This window comes from Cottoperca gobio, chromosome 19 (genome assembly GCF_900634415.1).
Source record: "Cottoperca gobio chromosome 19, fCotGob3.1, whole genome shotgun sequence".
Classification (NCBI taxonomy): Eukaryota; Metazoa; Chordata; class Actinopteri; order Perciformes; family Bovichtidae; genus Cottoperca; species Cottoperca gobio.
This window is the reverse complement of record NC_041373.1, coordinates 2,866,867-2,887,935: the sequence shown is the minus strand read 5'-3', so window position 1 is coordinate 2,887,935 and position 21,069 is coordinate 2,866,867. Positions and strand designations below refer to the sequence as shown.

The 21,069-nt window shown below is 40.0% G+C and overlaps 1 protein-coding gene across 2 annotated transcripts in view; it reads right to left on the bottom strand.

The window, feature by feature from the left end:
* The window catches only part of ca10a (carbonic anhydrase Xa), a 180,158-nt gene that overhangs the window by 92,850 nt on the left and 66,239 nt on the right, over window positions 1-21,069 (bottom strand). For both annotated transcript variants that reach the window (XM_029457178.1, XM_029457177.1), the window contains one exon: window positions 8,824-8,966. In XM_029457178.1, coding sequence (XP_029313038.1) covers window positions 8,824-8,966 — 143 coding nt within the window. The remainder of the gene's footprint in view (window positions 1-8,823; window positions 8,967-21,069) is intronic.

Here is a 21,069-nt window from a genome sequence, read left to right as displayed (position 1 = left end):
TTACTGTCCTCGATTGACCTGCCAATTCCCCTGACCTGAACCCCATAGAGAATATGTGGGGTATTGTGAAGAAGAAGCTGAAAGACACCAGACCCAACAATGCTAATGAGCTAAAGGCCGCTATTGAAGCATCCTGGGCATCCATAACACCTCAGCAATGCCACAGGCTGATTGCCTCCATGCCACGCCGCATTGATGCAGTAATCCGTGCAAAAGGATTCCCAACCAAGTACTGAGTGCATTAATGGACATTTTCAAATGTTTGATTTTGTTTTGCTGTTATAAATCTTTTTTTTTTACTTGGTCTGAGGAACTATTCTAATTTTTTGAGATAGGATTTTTGAGTTTTCTTAAGCTGTAAGCCATAATCAGCAATATTAAAATAATAAAAGGCTTGCAATATTTCAGTTGATTTGTAATGAATCCAGAATGCATGACATTTTTGTTTTTTTAATTGCAAACCCAGAAAATAAAGAACTTTATCACAATATTCTAATTTTCTGAGACAGTCCTGTAATGTCAAAAGTTGGAAAGTTGTTCTGCACTTTCTGAAGAAATACAGGTCCCTCACGTTGATGCTGGACTTGGACAATTTTCTGATGGATCCACAGTTCATTTTTAGAGTACAATCAATCTAAGTAATTAATTACCTTTCTCAGTTTGTATATGCTCCAAAAAAAAGCCACTTCATGAAAACTACCATCTGTCGCCAACCAGCTGCTTGTTGTTCATGGTATTTGGTCAAGATATCTTTCTGTTTTGGGTTGTGTTTGAACTACAAATAGAACAAACAAGCTTAAACAATAAGACGTTTTTCTTCAGGATTTAGGAATTTTGGAATTACAGTTTTCACCTGTTTTTCTATTGAACCATCAGGATCAGTAGGATGTTTTTGAATTGGTACAACAAGGATTATCATTAACACAAGAAAGAAAATATACCACATTGTATACGTTTGTTCCAGAGCAATGTTTTGATGCTATCTGGGCCACCGTGCACCTATGCTGCCCTCCCACACCCACACCCATCTCCTTCTCTTTTCCTCTTTCTTCTGTCCCTCTGTTGGGCAGTTTGTAATTGAGATTCAAAATCACAGATGGATATGCCTCGGATGCTGGCTCGAACATCGCTGTTCCACGTCCAGCTATCTGTGGAGCTGGAGACATGAGAAGAATCCCTCAGTTTCAAGGCCGCTGCATCGCTGAGGCAATTAGAGCAATCACCCGGCTTGAGAAGTGAGAACGGGCCTCAGTCAGAAGATGGTAATTGCAGTTTGCATACATGTGGCCCGCTCCCTTCTTGTAATGCTGCGACAACCTCGCAGGTTCAGCCAACCCAAACTTGTGTCTAATTAATTGGAATCGAGAATTTGCATAATTGAATATTTACACATTGTAATGCATTCGCCACCTTTTGTAACTGACATCAGCTTGTGTTTGCAGACTTATACTTGTCAGACCATTGACTCTTATGTGTACAGCAGCAAACATTTGTCCATGACTTGAGTTTGAATGTGACCCTGTCACACTCACAAGCCAGAGGTATTCTAGATCCAATGGCCATGTTTGAACCAAACTTGAAAGTCCCGACAAGTTTCACAAGAAATGGTGGTTGATAGAACGTTACAAAACCGATAAGCCATTTTTAACAAAGGGAAACCTAATATGGTGTTTCATTCAGTACTAAATACAGCTGCAACTAAAGATTATTTTCATTATCAACCATTACATTACATTACTTTCTCGTAAAATCATTTGGTCCATAAAACACAAGAAAACAATTAAATGAAAATCACACGTCAAATGTTTTGTTTTTTCAACCCTAAAATATTGATTTTACTATAATCTATACTATATGCGGTGCCAGTTCGGGATGTGCTCGTGCCGCTTCTTCTTCTTGGGTTTGGAAGTGAGTTTATGCGCATGTCTACGCATCATGAGTGCAAAAGCTGCCATGAAAATATTTTATTTTATGGCCCAATAAAGTCATAGCCCCATTAAATGTGTATGCCTCAGGTTTGAAAGAAAGTCAAAGTTCAGACTGGCCGACACCATGGACCAGGGCTATTTAACTATTTTGTTCAGGGGCCACATTTTCAGAAAGCTAAGGGCCCAGAGGCCGGACATTTCCCCAAGCTATTATTCTCTGGGGGGTAAATTGACCCACTGGACGTCTCTCTGGGCTTATGAACACCTTCTCTTTTGATAATTTAAGTTTCTTGGGTAGCATTTTTGATATATCCTCCAGATATAACACAAATGTTTTCTTTAAATCTAAGGATAAGAAAGATATATCCTCCTCATGATGGCGCGTCTGGTTCAGTTTTAAAATGGGAAAGCAAACTTGGAAAGATACATAATAGCGGGAGTGTCTGGTGGTCGTCCCACAGAAAGAAACAATTGCAATTTAAAACAAATTTCCTGCATTTCTACTCTAACCTCTTCTATTCAAGAAACAGACACATTCTCTTAATAATAATTCTGTCAGCATCACATAGTGATATTTGTGTTACGGTGAAACAGTGCCCGAAACATGACGGCGTCCTATGAGAAGAGGGGTGAATACCTGGATAGAATTAAAATAATACTTCAACACATGCTCTTTGGTGGATTATGCTTTTTCAGAATTAGAAGAGATGTTTGGAAAGATTCAGAAAGAGATGGTGAATGTAATGTTATCGGTACATTTGGTCTGTAATTTACATTACATTATTACATTTAATTTAGCTGACGCTTTTGTCCAAAGCGACGTACAAAAAGTGCAAACAATCATGGAGATACAACTCCGAACAGCAAGAATCTTGTAAGTGCAATAGCTTCAAATAGGTACAATCGTATAAGTGAACATTGTCTTCAAATAAACCAGTTTGAAGTGCAACATAAGTGCAACATACAGAAACAATAATTTGGGCAGCCTTGTTATTTTCCTTGTTTTTGTTCCAGAGTTTTACAGCTACAGACACCAGTTTAGAGCGGGACTGTGCAGCTGGAGAGCGGAGAGATAGAGAGGCTTGGTTTACGCCAGAAGAGCCGGTGACTGAGATTAATCTGCGCAGCATGCATGGGAATAAATGACAATATAATAGATTTTTATATATTTCTCGCTTTCCCCCTGATGGTCTCTCGCTGCTGCACGGTGCTGCACGGTGCTGCACGGTGCTGCACGGCCATTCCAGGCACCCGTACCGCAATGGTACGGATAAACATCTAACCTGTTTAACACACACACACAATTTTGATGCGCGTGTAAAATAACCAAAAGTCAGAACAAGCAGGACGGCTTTTTGCAGGTTTCTACAGAACAGCTGATCCAAATAACTCCACACTTGCTGAGTGTGTTGCTGAGGACCCGAGGGAGGGCAGTGCCACACAGTGAAGTGTATCGGTCTGAGAGTTGGTGAGATAATAGAAACTTAGACACACACGCACACGCACACACAAACACACACACACACACACGTCATTATAGTATGATGTAATACGAAGAACAGCAGTAAATTCAAACAACTAAGCAATTCATACAAATAATAGTTGCAGCTTGGCAAGATTGTTTCTTTTAAATAAATAAAGACGAATACATTCATGTGGCTCTATCCTGTTAACCATCTGACGCCCTGTGCGACTTCTCTCACTGAGTTTACAGTATCTGTTCAAATTTAGAGGGTCAGAGATGATTGTTGTCCTTCAGTAATTGAAATGGATTAAATTAAATTAAATTGGTGTTACAGAACTCTCCATCCAACTCACTACTTTGCAAAACCTTGTGACAAGTAAAAATGAGTAGTTGTGAAACCCCCACTGGACACAGGTTACAGTGCACCTGCTTCAGTGAATTATAGCCAGAATATATTAATAATGTGTCCAGGAGCCCTTCACCTCCCTGCGAACATCTGCAGTGAGCCAATCTGGAAAAGACCCAACACCAGCAGCAGAAGCTGCATTGGCCTGCAGAAAGCTTCACACACAGGTACACTCACTGAGTGATACCACACACCTGCTATCAAAAACAGGATATTAAAGCCATGTGCAGAAAGAGCTTTAGCGACTGACTGGCTGGCTGTCTGACATCTGATTGGTTGGCCGGCCGGCCAGCTGGGCAAACCTGAGAAAGTGGTTATTCCCTCCCGAGTGAAAGTACAGCTGCCATCCAAGAGCCTGCTGTTTGTTGTTCTACCTAACACTCACTGTAATTAGGCAGATTCAGGGTTGCCAATAGCACACACACACACACACACACACACACACACACACACGCTTGTTAAATGTCCTCATCTGGTTGATCAGGACTACAGGAAGAAGCTTTTCATGAACAGTAGAAGAATAAACAGGACAGCAGCTGAGGTAGAAGCACCCCGGTGTTCAGAAGGCTCACAGATTGTCAGAGCTTTTGGATTTTGTTTAACAACCAAAATATGTTCAAACGTTTCAACAACTGAACTCAGAATTCCATTTAACAAAACCATATTTACTAAATATCAATTTTTATCGAATACACCACCTGACATGATGTTCACAATGCTTTTCTGCACAGACTTGACTTCAAAGCACAAGAACAAAAGCAGGAGAGAACCCCGCGTTCCCAAATGTGAGGAACGCCACAAATTTCACAGTGCTGATAGATTCCCTGTGCATTTAGTTTGCAACATATAATCCTGTTTCATAAGCACTGTTCATAAATGTGCAGGAAACAGAGGGAGCGAGGACTCCAAATTACTTTTTTTCCCTCCCCGGCTAAGTGATTAAATTCATTAAAATCTCTTCAAGTAATTGTAGCTCATCTATGGCAGAGTAAATATTCAATTAATAGTGCTTCTTTCAGAGCTGTGACTCCTTCAGTCCATTGAGCATAGCCTTGCATGTCACCCCGTCATTAATTAAAATTTCTCTTTGGAGGTCAATTAAATTTTCATTAACTATTCATTAGCCACAATACAAGGCAGAACACAAATCTATTAAAAGAGAAGCTCATGTTCCCAATGCAGTTTCCATGTGTGTGTGTGTGTGTGTGTGTGTGTGTGTGTGCGTGCATGCGTGCGTGTGTGTGCGTGTTTGTGTGTGTGTGTGGTGTAAGTGGGGGGTTGGGGAGGGTTAATCTTTCTCTTTGCTTTCCTCCTGGGTAGAGAGTGGGCATAAGCTCTCTCTGTGTCGAGGTGGCGAGTTGAGCCGTGGCGAGCCAAAGCAGGAGCTCTTTACCGGTCTCCGTAGCGTGTTTGGCCAAGGCTGACTGGCTGCCAAACAGCCAAGAGACAGAGCGGGGATGAATCAGCACTGACAAGGTGAAGCCAGCTTCGTGTTCACGGGCTGACAGCTCAGGTGCTCAGAGAGATGGAGACACAACAGATTACATTTTGGCCACTGCAGAGAGAGAGAAGGGAAGAGAGGGGGAGATAAAGCAAGGGAGAAGGAAAGAGTACACGGTGGCTTTTGGACTCTGGAAACTTTTCTCAGAGATAAAAGAGAAAGTTGGACTCAGGTGTGTGTGGGTAGTAGTGCGCCATTGGGATGGGGGGATGTGTTAGGGAACGGTTAGAGAAACATTCTGCTGCTGCTATCTGTGAAAATGCCTAAAAAGAACGTATGTTTATGTATAACTGAGAGAGTGCTATTGCTGTGTGCAGGGCCGTCGTAGTGGGGGAGTGACTAACCAGGGCCCCAGTGGAGGGGCTATACAAGTGAGAAATTAAAATTTTTCTTATTTTTATTTATTAGTTATAGTAAAATTGGCTGAATAAATCATCTTTAAATACAAAAACATTATATCGGATCTCTGAGTTCCCTCTCCCCCTTACAACAAGCAGAACATGGTTCAGTCCACAAGCCTGCAGTGGGATTCATCTCTAAACACAGCGATGAGCCGAGTGACCGCTGATGGAGCAATAACTATGCATACTACTCATGTCTTCCCCCAAGGAAGGTGAATACTCACTATTTTCTAGTACTTAAAGTTAATACAGACTTTTTTTTTATACCTCCAGTAACTAGTAGCTACTTCATAGAATCAGATTATTAAGACAAAAATATTATCAAGAAATAAATATTTTTACATTACATGTCATTTAGCAGACACTCTTATCCAGAGTGACTTACAGTGAACTAACTACAGGGACAGTCTCCCTGGAGCAGCTCAGGGTTAAGTAACTTTTTCAGGGTCACAATGGTGGCAGCATTGAACTAGTATTGAACTCACAATCATCTGGTGTAGATGGACTAGACCACTAGACCATCACCACAATCCATTAAACTGAGAATTTTTATTGTATATTAAGCTGCACAGCCGTATAGATGGTAATTCAAAAAAATTGAAGTGATACGGACATTAATAAATTAATAATTAGAATACAATAATATGATCTACATTATTCTGACTTGGGCCACTCGGCATGAGTACTGTTACTGTACTTTAAGTATACTTTGATGCTCATAGTTTTACAGTGTTTTTATACACTGTAGTATTGCTACTACTAAGTAAATGATCTCAGTACTTCTTCAATCACTTGGCGTTACAGGAAAATCAAAAGTATCCTCCTCCAAAGGTTTTCATAGTCTTAACTGGGATCAGTGGAACAATAGTATGTATTTAGCCCTCAAATGTATTAATCCAATTATACATATAACATCTATAATAATCTCAATTTGATCATTTGATATTCATGGGTTTTAAATTAGTTATTTTTATTTAAAACGGGTTGTTTCCTTGTGTAGGGAAAACTACTTTTAGACTGTAAAAACAAATATGTTTTTCTTATCTTTGTTAGATTCTTAAGATTCTCTCTTACCTAACAGAAGTGCAAAACTAAGAAAACAATGGTGAATCCCAGAAACCAATAGATTCTAACAAAGCAAGGACAAATTGTGAATACCAACAACAATAAGAGGAAACGTGTTCATAAATGCATGAATCCAACATCCAACTTAAATTCAGAATATCGATCCAATACCAAAACAAAACCAATATCAATATCACAAATTACACATTTGTCTCAGGGGGCTACACAGAAAGCCCTCTGCACTCACCTTCCCACATTTAAAATCTGTGTATTTCCCTGTGTGGAACTCCTTTGGAACCCTTTTGTATAACTGGTATGTGTAATTTTGGATTATTTTCTTGTGTCTTGTGTAGAATTTGCTTTTTATACATCAACTACAAAGACAATTGGTATTCAGCAAATCTTCACACCTACTATTTTGTCACCCCATCCAGACTCTTATGACCACGAAAGTTTTCCAATCTAGTAAACTTTGGTAAGTTTAGGCAACTAATAGCAAGTTTCCACCAGCACCATATAGTCCACTTTAGCTGCGTCATGCCGAGCCTGGCCCTGCTTGGTGGCAGAGTCTACCGGCGCTGACTTTTAACAGTCTCCTGTACTTTTGGTAGAGTTTAGGTAGAAGATGGACAGACATTTTTGGGGGAGAAAGGGGACATGCAGCAAAGGGCCCCTGGCCAGATTCACAACAGGGATGCTGCAGTTCAGCAAACTTAAAGCCAATATTGATTGTTGATACAAGACAGGATGTAGACAGTGTCGCTAACTTTGTTGGCTCAACCATCGATCTCAACCCCCTTCTGAAAGCATTTGGTGACAGTGTAACAACATCGTAATCCTTCTTTTGTTATTTAGAGAGGAACATGATTGCTATCACAAATGCAATATGTCACTCGTCAAGAAAACATCAACGAAGGTTGTTTTAGGTGTTTGAGCAAACAATCAGATTCTGGAGAAAGAACAATCTCAAGGTGGCATAACTCTTATCGCTTCATCCAGAAGCATTTCTCTCTAGCGTTGACATTGACAATTGTGTTTTAATGTTTGAGAAGCCTAAATAACAGAGTGTCTGTCTTTCCTACTCTCTCAACTCCCCTCTACTTCCCTCGGATTCATCCTGATAGGAACACAATTGTGCCCGTGTGAGTGATGTCCTGCAGGGTACCTGCTCACAAAGTGGAGTCCTTGAGGGAGCAGCAGGGGAGTCCTTGAAAAAAGAGCAATTGTTGAATCTAATTTTCATTTCAAATAGTAATTATGCCAACGAGAAAAAGTCCAAGTGAAGGTTTCCATACTAATTATATTATATTATCCAAGTATAGTCAAACTGCAATTCAATTCTAAATAATCAATTATCAAATGGGAGGTTCAAGGACCAAAATCTGATCAAACAAGGGTCCAACAACATAATATGGAGGTAGTTTGGATCTGTTAGATGATCCTCTGTAGCAGGGTGCCATAGATGGTAAACTGCATCCTATATGCTCTTTCATTGCCCAAGACTAACCCTGTGATAACTGCTGGCATGTAAACATAAAGTAATCATAACATTAATCTCACCATGCAACTGCGCACTTTTGAAAGCAGCCCATCTGTGAAGGCTTCCCAATTAGCTGCTGTCATATGGCACAGGATTGAAGAGCATTCTGATACATGATGTCCTTGGTACACTGCTGTACAGGAAAGTAATTAACAATATGCTTGGCTAATCCACTGTTAGGCTGCAGGACTTCATCTGGAAAGCCCTTGAGATAAAGTCGAGGCTTTTCTTGAACCAGCAACTATTTTGCGTCTCTCAATAGGTGAATTGCTTTGTATTTTATCTCCAGCGGAGTGTTATTTGAAACATATAGCTCACATTGTCGGCCAAAACAAACCACAGTCAGGAGCATCGATCAGGGATACACACGTATCAAGGTACAACAGCATGTAAACAACAGCAACACAATAGCGACTTGCTCTAGTGCAGTGTAGTGCAACATCAAGGAGAAGAGTCAACAAAGCTCCAGCATCCATCAAGCCGACAGAGAATAGCATGCGTTTGTAGTTGTCTTTACCTTGCGTCCTCCTGTGTTCAGCTTTATGGGCGTGAGGAAGGGGTCAAATATCATGTGGCTGGTCTCGATGTTAACTGGCGACTGCCTCTTCCCCACCGAGCACAGGTTCCAGGCTGAGTTCACCAGCCCCCAGAACGACGGCACTGCAACACAAAAAACAGAGCGGGCGTTCAAAAGGGTGAGCATCTGCACCGAGAGATAGAGGCACGCTCCACCGAGAAGTCATTGAGAGTGACGGCCAGAGTTTGTCCTTCAGCATTTCTTTTATTCAGACCTGCCAGACTCACGGAGGGAGACATGTAATTAGCAGGCTTCAACTGATGTGCGCTTCTGATAGGCTGTAGACACTCTTTGGGATTGAACCTGCAGATTGTTTCTAAATTATATTTCTTTAATTAATGTTTAAAGTCTTTTTCAAATTCTAAAAATCAAGAAAGATTCTCACATGATTTTGTTCTTGGTGTGTTATCATTATTATCATCATCATCATCATCGTTTTTTATTTATTGTTTTGAAACTTCTAATGCAATTAAAACATGAGTCAGCAGAATATCTGGTTTTGGTCTGTTCCATTACATACTGTGACATACCACAGCTCACACCTTGTGAGTGCAGTAGGAACATACATCAATACATCCACACATGCACACATGACAGGAAAAGCAAAGGAAAAAATCATACATCTTGACAAACTTTAAAACTTACACCACATACAAGACCCAGGAGGCGATTATTCATAAGAATTGATTCTGAGAAATGTTCAGATTTTGTATTATTGGATTATGACAGATCCATGTATGTGTAGGTTTCTCGTCTTGTAGCGTTTGAAGTGGAGCAGATACACTGTTTATTTAGTTTTTTAAAAAGTCTATTGAAAATAACTTATTGTTTACAATTTAGGGGAAAGAGAAATAAGGAATAAAAGATACACATAATACAGTATAAAGGAGACGAAGAGCATAAACCACAACTTGTTAATAAAACATAAAATCAAGAAAAAGCCAAAGAAAGGAAATTAGCCTTTTCAAAAGTGCACTGATTTGAATTCTGAGACTGAAGTAAGTGGAGTAGAGGAAAAGGTTGTGGAGGGTAAGTAAAAACAGAACTGAATGGACAGGACTTCAGTTAATATACTCATTTACTTTCAATCTCTACGTCATATATGTTTTATTATTTTAGTCTAATGAACAGACAGACAGGTTTACAAAGGAGGTAAACATACACAGTAAATATATCCACACTAGAAGATATATATATATATATATATATATATATATATATATATATATATATATATATATAGCTGTAGAATACAATAAACATTATAAAGAATACACTGGAATACAATAAATATGCCAAACTACTACAATTCAAATATAAACAGCATAACATGCTATACTTTGCTTTTTTAATAACTGTTTCTAAATTATAATATAAAAAAACAATATAGGAAATGTGACATCAACACAACGAACAACAACGAACTCTCACTCCTGTGGAAAGATTCGGTCACCTTGGAAACTTGCTAGCATTCATTCTTCACCTACATTTAGGAACTATGTCACACCACAAGTCACTTAATTTTGAACATCACAGGCTCCCATACAGCCATTTCATCTATCTTGAAGATACAGTAGCACGGATTGCTCCTCTCATACTGCAGTAGGCAATGCCAAGGTGAGCGTCATAAAGCTTAGTGGGTGAAACGAATCTGCAGCGACTTTTAGCAATTTGGTCACAACCTCCCTCTGAATGGAGGCATTACAGGAGTGAGAGAAGTGGAATCAGCCTATAATGAGCTAACACATGTGCTATAAGACATGATGGCAGTGAGAATGCCAGCACTGTGTTACATTTTCTTATGTAAGACTTCGGCCCCCCCTGGTCCGCGAACATATTGTTTTACATGAAGCCTTTCATCACCGTGTCAGACGCTTACCTATTAGCCAAACTCGCACCTAGCAGAGTAAAGGCCTTGTACAGTGTTAAAACCAAAATAATGTAATTTTATAGCCACTGCAACCAGAGGTATGTTTCAGATCCCTTTGAAATAACCATCCAGACTTAATCCTTGACGGACTGAAGGATGACGAAGAGTTCCACTATAGAAACAGAGAGGTGACTGTGCTACCGACATCAGTTACAGCATTCTGTACACCTTAGTCACACTGCCATGAAACGCTGTTTGAGGTAATGCTGCTGAAGGTGATAGTTCTGTCCTCAGACTTTATCACCAGTAAATAAATAAATAAAATGTCTTGACCCACAGCACACCTCAGTAATATAGTAAATACAGTAGCTTTATGAGCTATGCCTCTAAACTTGACCTCAAGTGCGATGTCGTACATTATGCTGAGTCTTTACACACCAGGAGGAAAGTTGCTGCTTTTCATCATGTCAGCAGAGTGTGGCGGCAGCTTTGTCTGCCAGTCGAGCAGGAGCAGCAACATCGGACTAGATGTGTGGTCGCAAGAAACTTTCTTCATTTCTGCCGTTTGTACAGGAGCTTGATGAACTTTGGCAGACTGGCCTCCTGAACTCTGATGTTCACAAAAGCCCTGAGCAGGGAAGTGCATAGATGCAGGAGGAGTCTGGTGATTCTGGAGAGCTCTGTATAACAAATCAGTGGCAGCTACAGCTAAAGCTACTTCATAGCGTGAAAAGGCTGTATTTCTTAAAGGTGCTGATGGGTTAGCTACAGGAGTCAACACCGTTTAGAAACAAATGCAAGGTAGGAACCAAAGGATTATTACAAATACTTCTGTACTCACAGGGCTCACTGACTGCTTTGATAAGGATGGAAATGATGTGACTTGTATGCTATGTCCATCACAGTCACCATCTCTGCATCTTTGAGTACCTTTTAAAAGCGCTCTATAAATAAAATGTATTATTATTATTATTATTATTATTATTATTATTATTATTATTATTATTATTATTATTATTATTATTATTATTATTATTATTATTATTATTATTATTATTATCTCAACCCGGCAGGACACCTATGGGAGATTTGAAAGTGTGAGACAGTGTTCACCACCACCAAATGAGAATCCCTCCAGGAGCCTCTATGACAAGGAGCTCGGAAGCCTTACGTTACAGTACCTACAGGACAGATTACTTCCTGTATTCCTTACCTCATCTTGTTGAATATTGTACCTTACCCCATCTGATCTTATCCTTACATCTTTCTATATACTGTATATATATATATATATATATTTGTATAAAGCATTTTGCACTTTTTGTTTTGTAAATATTACTGTTCCTACTGTGTATTGCAACTGTTGCACAACAGTTTCCATTGGGATAAATAAAGTTTTATCTTATCTTATTGCCATTGGACGTAAATCACAAAGTGCTGACTCATCCAATTTAAACATAATTCCAAGGGATACCGGACCGACTCACAACATTATTATTATTTATTTATCTGTATTTGAAAATGTATGATTTAGTTAATGACAGCATCAGAGGGGAGAGAGAGAGAGATAACAACCTTTCAAAAGTTAACCTAAGCTAAATGTATCTGCCTGCCACAACAAGATCATCCACAGTAGGGATTTCTAAAGTACTAAGTAACTGTATTAAATTATACAAAGTTGTAATGAATTGTATATCAATCAAAGAATGAACTGCTTCCATATAATAGAGATCCTGCATATGTGACACCTTTGTGTTTATTTTGTGAATCTTTTGTAAAATGCTTTGCCAACAACATGTGTTATATGACTTTATTTAATGTTTATACATGAACCTGCTGTTCAGTTGGATCAATGTGCTGCTCCTGGCCTCTCCCTCCTACATAGAGAAGTGAAGTGTGTGTTTTATGCTGATGACCTTGTTCTACTGTCTCCTGCTGAACAAGGACGACAACAACAGCTGCACAGAGTGGAACAGAACTATAAACGGGGCCCTGGCAGTAAATCTGAAGAAACTAATATCATGATTTTTCAAAAACGCCGTAGATGTCAGGAGAACAAATACCAGTTTACCACAAATAACAAAGGAAGTTTCATCATGGCAGCGAATGCACTGCAAGAAAAAGCAGTTAAGAGAACATTTGAATAATTTCCAAATTCCAATTAAAATCTGTCTTAAAATATTTGATAGTGTCATTCAGCCCATTGCACTGTTTGGTAGTGAAGTATGGGGTCCAGAAAAGAGTCCCCTATATGCTGACGGCCCGTCTCAGGCACACGCTGACCAGTCTCACAACAACACCCCTCTGCAAACACACGGCAACACAATGTAAAGAGAGATTATGAATTGGCAGAATATCTGTGCTGTCAGAGATAGAAAGCAGAGACACATCCTCACCAAGTCCAGGCTCAGTGACACACACTGCCAATCTAAATGCTGAGACACAAACAAACCAAAGTGAGGCTAAAACACAGAAGCACTTCCTGCTAACAGTGATACACACACACACACACACACACACACACACACACACACACACACACACACACACATATATATCATATTGTTGTTATTAATATATATTCTTGTATTTTGTGTATTTTGATGCTTTGGCAAGACTGTTTCCTGATACTTTCGTGCTGCTATCGTTCCTTTGCATTGGATACAATTTAATTGACAGAGAGAGACAGAGACACTTGCATCTTCTGATGCAAAATCCTTCATGGAAATGACAGGAAATCCATGTGCAGACTGGGATTTGGAGTGTGAGCGAATCGATCCATTAAAGCCAAGTCCCTTGTCGTAAATGTACACATAATTATTAGCCATTGATAGATTCCTGAATGCAACTACAGCGGCACAGGACATCAGTCACTGCTGGCAGAGGCACAAACACCTTTGTCAATACTCTACACACACCCTCCCATAGCTCCGATACTTCCAAATTTAATTTAGCTGGTTTGCGAGCATTAGAGGCTCTTTCATTTCTTATTGGCAAGCTTTAAAATCAGACAGGGATATATAGTGTGGCCTTTTGCAAATGTCGGACAGAGTAGATATGTAATGTGCAAGTGAAAAGGGCAACTGAGGGTGGGAGGCTTCTGTTTCATGGTCACTCTTCATCACACTTTCTTATCAAAGGGCCTTAGGATTTCACACGGTGGAATATGGTTTGGGCAAAAACTGACTATGAACAAAAAATAAGTTTATGAAAAAAATTCAGGTTGAGCATTATTTTGATTCAGTTCTGTAAGTCTTTGGAATAAATTACTTAATTTCATTTTCCACTTACATGTATATTTTCATATTTGAGTAATTTGTTTTTCATTTGCAGATGCAGATTTTTTAGTTTCAAATCTTATTTTTATGGTTACAGTAAACACTATGACAGATTGTGCAGTTCACCAGCCACATTTTAGGGATTGACGTTTCCCACTTCCACAACGCACTGTGAACGCAGCGTAGTATTCACTTGATGCGTGCGATGACGTCCGCTCGACCAGGACAACCTCCTCTGTTTCTTTTATATCTAGTCTTAATGCTTATTTATGTATTTCTGTTTGAATTGCATTGTTGTTGAAATGAAATGTGTTTAAATTGCCTTAGTCATTTGAATGTAGGTGTACTGTACATACAGTATATGCCCTGTGCAGTAGTTATACATGTACACAATGGGATTAGATGCAGAAGATACTTGGTATTATAACATCAGGGTGAAAAAGTGATCAGGACATAAATGAAAATAAAGGCTCTTGCTCAGGCACCACCGGACCTTTTGGGCCCCTGGTGCGTGTCAGGTAGACCATTCAATTAGCCATTAACGTGTAAATCTATGTAAAGCATATGTGATATGTAGAACATGGGCACAGACATATAAAGCCACTTGTATGGTCCAGTAAAGCTGCAGAGCCATTTTGCATATTAATACATATATATAATAAATAGTGAATATACGTCCATGAAGAGAAACGTGACACTGTTGTCCATTAGGAGTCTCAACATTATTTAGTTTGATAGCATGTTTTTCACATAAAAATCCCTCCTTACTGCAGCTATAATCTCAGTCCTCTGTGTTGGTGTGTGGGCCATGTTTGCAGACTAATTATGCGGCTGCCTCGGCAGGGCCTAAAGGGGCGCGCTGGGTTCTCCCTCTGGGCTTATTAGAGTTGAGGGTGGCGGTGAAGGTGTGATCCAAGGTCTGAAGAGACGTTCACTGGACAATTAAGCCCTACATTAATTACTTCCTCGGCCAAGTATCTCACAGATAGCCATGTACTTATAAATCCTAAAGCCTGGAGGGACATTGTTTCTCATTATAAAGAGCAGCTCAGAGAAGGCAGGCATCAAAGTGCATTATATGGACATATGCAGGCACACCCAAAGGGGTTAAGGCTGCATCCAAGCCAGGAACATGTATCTATACCACAGACTATACAACAACTACACAAAGTAAAGGAAACTATTCCCGAAAGACAGTTAATGAGATGCACACACACATCTAAGAACACCTAGGCATGCACACACAGACACACACAAAGAGCTTTGTGGCTGGCTGCAGAGGTATGCATTTCATTAAACAGTCCCCGGTGCAGAGATAGCCTTAATGAAATGTCTTTATTCTGTCAACTGGATATGGATGAAAAGTTAGAGTAATAGTCTTTGGGAAACAGGAGGGAATTGGAGAAATGCAAAGTGCCCACACACACACACACACACAGACACAGACACACAAACACACACAGACACACAGACACACACACACACACACACACACACACAGACACAGACACACAAACACACACAGACACACAAACACACACACAGACACACACAGACACACACACACATACAGTCTTTCTCTCTCTCCTGCTCTCTTCCTCTCCCAAAGACCCAGATGCATCCAGTCCATCAATTTTTTGGACAAGCATCAAGAAAAGTATAAAAAGTGCCTTCCTTTGTTACGTAAGGCTGGGTTGCAAATGTGCCCGCAAAGGGAGAGAGAGAGAGAGAGAGAGAGAGAGAGAGAGAGAGAGAGAGAGAGAGAGAGAGAGACAGACAGAGAGACAGAAAGAGAGAGACAGAGAGAGAGAGAGAGGAGACCTAACAGCTTGGGGATTAATGCTTACTTAAGCAGGTATGGAAACCAACATCTTAATGATAATGAATGTCTAAGAGCGGCATTAAAGGAGCTGTCATAATATGCTAGCTCTCAATTTAAAACATTAAACACTGCTCCAGCGCTGCAGGTTCCATCTTGTGTACTCACTAATGTCCTTTTTGATGAAGGACATATGCTTTGTATAAAAGCTCTGGACAGGGACCAGGTGCAGTACATTCACTAAGCTCATTTATATCAGACATCTTTGATTGATTTGATTGATTTTTATTTTGGGTTTAAGAACAACAGACATAAAAACATCCTTGGATGCGCAGTCAAACCCAGAGGCTAGAACATGACAGCATAATGCAACACTTGTTTCCATGTCTATGTTTGATGTAGTGTGGCAGATCATTCTGTAAGCCTATGCCAGTGTAGAACAAATAGTTCCTAGCTATTCACCCTCGGGACTGTACACTACATAATACTTGCTTTGGAGAAGTGACTATGCTTATGATGTACCATCTCACTATGGCACCTCAAGTTACCTGGGGCCATTCTCTTGATGATGTCACATATGATTGAGTTTCAACTGATTTACTCTCAGCTCAACTGGCAGGAGGCCTATCTGCTTAAACACCCGGGTTCCAACATGGGTTCTTAAGGGGATATTCAAGATGTACCTTACTGTTTTATGTTGCATGTTCTGCATTCTGCTTTTTAGACTTTGCGATAAACCACTAAACCAGGCCGAGCATGCATAGTCAAAGTGACACTGGATTATTTGAAGATTAAAAATAGCTGATTTCTTCACTATTTCCTAAGCAATCCCTGATCCATAGTAACCCCGAATAAGTAATATCAATCTTGGAGTCAATACTCTTCGCTGCACACCATGATCCTGTTTTCTTTTTGCAATCTACGCATGGAACCGACAATGTAAGCATCATTTATTGTCAACCAATTTCTCAGAGTCCAACTCCTTCGCAGGTTTATCCTGGATGACACTAACATCTCTCTCTGACACAAGTAAGGCTGATTTGTCTGCATAGAGGAGCAACTTAAACTTTATTGCACCTACTATGTTATTAACATACAGTATATCAAAAATAAAAGAGGTACATTTAGTTTCTGGTTTGTATGAAAGGTGATTAAAAAGTTTATTTGTATAACAGTGCATGCTAAACAGAGTAGAGACAGAGATGTAATGGTCTCCAGATAAACACAACAGCAACTAGAGACTAAGTTAACTCCCAAACGATCAGCAACAACTACATTATACTTGAGTAGGATACGTTACTAAACAAGCGGAAAACACGACGTTCCTGAGAGCTCAACACACTGCACAATTAGAAAAAACATCTTCACCTAAATTGACAACACATGTCTGTTTGCATGTGTTTCTTATTCTGCAGTTTGTTGAACTCTCAAGGCCACCATAGAAAAAAGGCCAACAAAACAGAAAGCAGATAGTGAGTTCCAACTGTATTTCTTATATACAAGTGATAACTACTTTACATGATATTTATTAAACAGCATTACAGGCACAATACATGCCAATGTTATTAGTGTTTAACTGTCAGTGACTGGGAAACACAACGTTGTTATGCTGGAATCAGAGCTGTTTATAGAGACCTGCACATACTGCAGAGAGATAAGGACCCTGGACAGCTCCAGCTGCAAGAGTGGGAGAGATTGGCTGTGCGTTCCAATATCCAAACTATTCAGTATGCCAGAAAAAATATATAGTATGTCCCAATACACAGTAGGTCAATTGCAGTATACCAAAGATATCAGGATGTAATACTGCATTTACTCACAGTTTGCCCTATGCAAACCAGCATGTGTTCTGTTTATTCTGATGCACGATCCTTTGCGTAAGGCTCAACTTTATTACAAAGTGGTATGCCCCAATTATGTACAACAGTACATACTTTCTAAGGGCATTATAAATTACTTCCTTTGCAGTGTGATACCTGGTGCACTAGGTCTACTTTGCACTATTTTATTCTACTTGAATGTCTTTCAAGATGCACATGTATTGAGTAATGTTGAGTGAATGCACAGATGACCGTGTGCATCTGTGTGGGAGACAGAAGGACGAAGAGAAGCGAGGAAGAAATGCACGGGTCTGTATGATGTGAGGACTACACAGTCTACAGCTAGGTGTCCATCCAAACGTCAGGCAAATTAAAACCACATTTTTTGAAATCGGTAAGTGTGGTCGGAGTTGGTTCATCAGGATAAGCCGTAACTGATGCTAGTTCTCCAGTCAGGTACCGTTGTGCCAGTGCAGAAGAAGAGTACGCAATGAGATGACGTAATTAAAAGATCGTCAGTCAAACTTCAAATGGTGGAAAAGAAATGTCGGAAATGCATGTTTAATTTATATATTATATATGTTGACACATTTTACTTTAGTAAACTATTTTCATTCTAAAAATGTGGATCATTTCAAACACTGTTGTATTACACAAAAGGCGATAGGTCACAATAAGGTATAAAACTGAAAAGCGTCTCTCATGCTAGGAAACGGTAATATAATAATACACGTGGGTTGTTTTTTCCTCGTCACGGTGATCAGCACATCTTGGTCATGCCAGTCAAATGTGCGCTAGCATGTTGGATGTGTTCCCATTTACATCCCCTACAACAGTTGAGCAGCACCGACGCACCATCCTCGTCTTATACACAACTCTCTCTCCGCAGTCGTCTTCTCGCTCCAGCTAACAGTTTCATTTGCGTGTAACTGTCACGGTCTGAGGGTTTTTGTTATAGTTTGTTTCTCTCCTCTTGTGTCTCGTGTTGTTTTACTTCCTGCCTTTGTTTGTTTCCTGCCTGTGTGATTGTCTGCCCCGCCCTTATGAGTTCCACCTGTTCCACGTCACCACTGATGTCACCTGTCCCACGTTATCCCCCTCCCTCCCTTCTGTGTCTCCGTGCCAACCTTGTCCTATGTCAGTTTGTCTTCGATGTTGTGATGCTGTATGAACTTTTGGTTTGTCAGTCTCAGAATCCGCATTTGGGTCCTTCCTGCCTGGTCTGCTTCATCTGCCACAATAAGAACTGGCAATTGGGAATTTTGTTTCCGAATGCATTACTCTTCATACCTACAGCTCTTTCTTATTAGAATATTATGCAGGAAATACAGCTCAGTAAAATAAAGCTTTGCTACACAAATGTATCCAACAAAAAGGAGGTCAGGGCAACTCGCTCTAACCTCTATGCTTACTAAGTCACGCTCATTTTAGAGCAATCAAATCAAATTCCTGAATAGTTTGATCAACATTACACCTGACGTGCATATTACAGGTCACTGGGAACTACCTCACATCACAGAAGCTAAAACTCTCCAACTGAAACTTCAAATGTACTGACACTAGCGTACTTTGTGCATTTCCCTGCTCATTGTAGAGAAGTCTGAGCTTTTCCAATGCGGCTGTGTGGTTATGGCTTCTGAAGTTAATAAATTATGAAAACATCCATTATATGTGTAATGCTAATGTTCTCTTCTTCATTTTCCAGCTACAGTGCAACGTAGCACTGCTTGACCTCTGATGTAAAAATAAATGACCACTTTGAATTTGTTATGGCCAAAAGCATCATAAAATTGCAATTTCAGCTCCTGAGATTAGGAGCAGGAGTGTAGTGTGAGCACCTGAAGGCAGCGGGAGTAATGTGTGTGTTGAGTGTGTGCTCTCAGGAAAATGGTCAGTGACAGTGGGTCGTGTTTATGCTTGTCCTGTGATGCTGGGGTAATCCTGCTGGTCCAGCCCAACACGGAGGCCTCATTAGCACTGCCCAGTCAACAGAACAATAAACATGCCAGTCAAGCTAACGCCTCCTGTCATGTTGTTAATGGTGTGGGATATACAAGCTGGCGCCAGTAGAAGCCTTCGCTCTTCTGGACAGATTAGCAAATACGACGTCCCTCGAGGTGTGCTGGGGTGGACTTTGAGGGGTTGTGATGGAGGAGCAGGATGGAGCACCAGAGGAGGGGTTTTTCTTCTGACTCAGGTGTTTTGTAAGCAACATACATCATGGGGTATGAGGACTGGATGTGAGGTGTTGCCTGGATGTTCATGAGGAAGGTGGTTAAAAACATGATGTTGCGACACATTTCCCAATAAGTGAAAGGGAGTGTGTCGTCCTAGGGCAGAATGGGCACCAAAATGTCCCCGTGGTTAAAAGAAGGTCGTGGGTTTGAAGCCAGGATACAAGGGGAGTAAAATATGCTTATTCAGTGAAAAGGTATATATTGTGTTCAATCTGGCTGAACGTCATTCAAATGTTCATAGTGATTCATGTAATTAAAATACTTTGTGTGTTATTCTTTATGTAGTTAACTACAGAAACCATTTTGGGCCATAAAAAGAAAGGACTTATTTGTTTTTCTTTACCTTTGCTTCTCTACCGTACATTTGACCCTTTTCTTTAAATATAGGTAAAACAATGTTTTGTGTTTTAATTTTTTTTTGGTTTATGTTTGAGAACAATTGGAAACTTGTTTTTAATATAAACTCAATTGAGTGGCACATTTTGCTGGTATGTGACTTTTCTATATAAAATGTTGTTATAATGTCGTATCACAAGTACATTTAGATCGCTTTAGTGAACCACACTAGATGTCTCCCTACGTTAGCCTTGCTGTTGTTCAACTTGTTCCTGTGTGAAGTCATGGCAAATCTATTATTTTAAAGTAGCTTCCCAAACACTGGCTACCGGGAACTAACTACAATAGCTCACCAAGCTAGTTATCAATCTTCTTGTTCAGTTAGAACTTAGCAATGTCAAAAAGCGAACACACATTTACAGAGACATGTTTGATTGATTGAGACCGACTGACACAGGTCTGTTCTCTCAAACAACACCATCAAGACGTTTTTAATTCCTCAGTGGAGTGAATGTGTGTCAGTGAAGTTGAACTCTACGTGAAAGCTCCACGCAGATTTACTTTGCTTCGGTGAGCGAGTCCGCTGACCGATGGCTAAACATAACATAGTTAATGTGTGTGTGTGTGTGTGAATACAGGAAAGCAAACCAACTCGTCAAAGCAAACTAATGGATGGAACGAGCTGCACAGAAGTGTCACAATGTACCAAGATTTTAGAGCAGTGTTACAGACACTATTCAGCATACATCATCTTTTTCTGCCCTCTTCTGAATATTCACATAACAGTTGATGGGAAAAAAATAACACTTGTTTTCCTTTTGCCAAC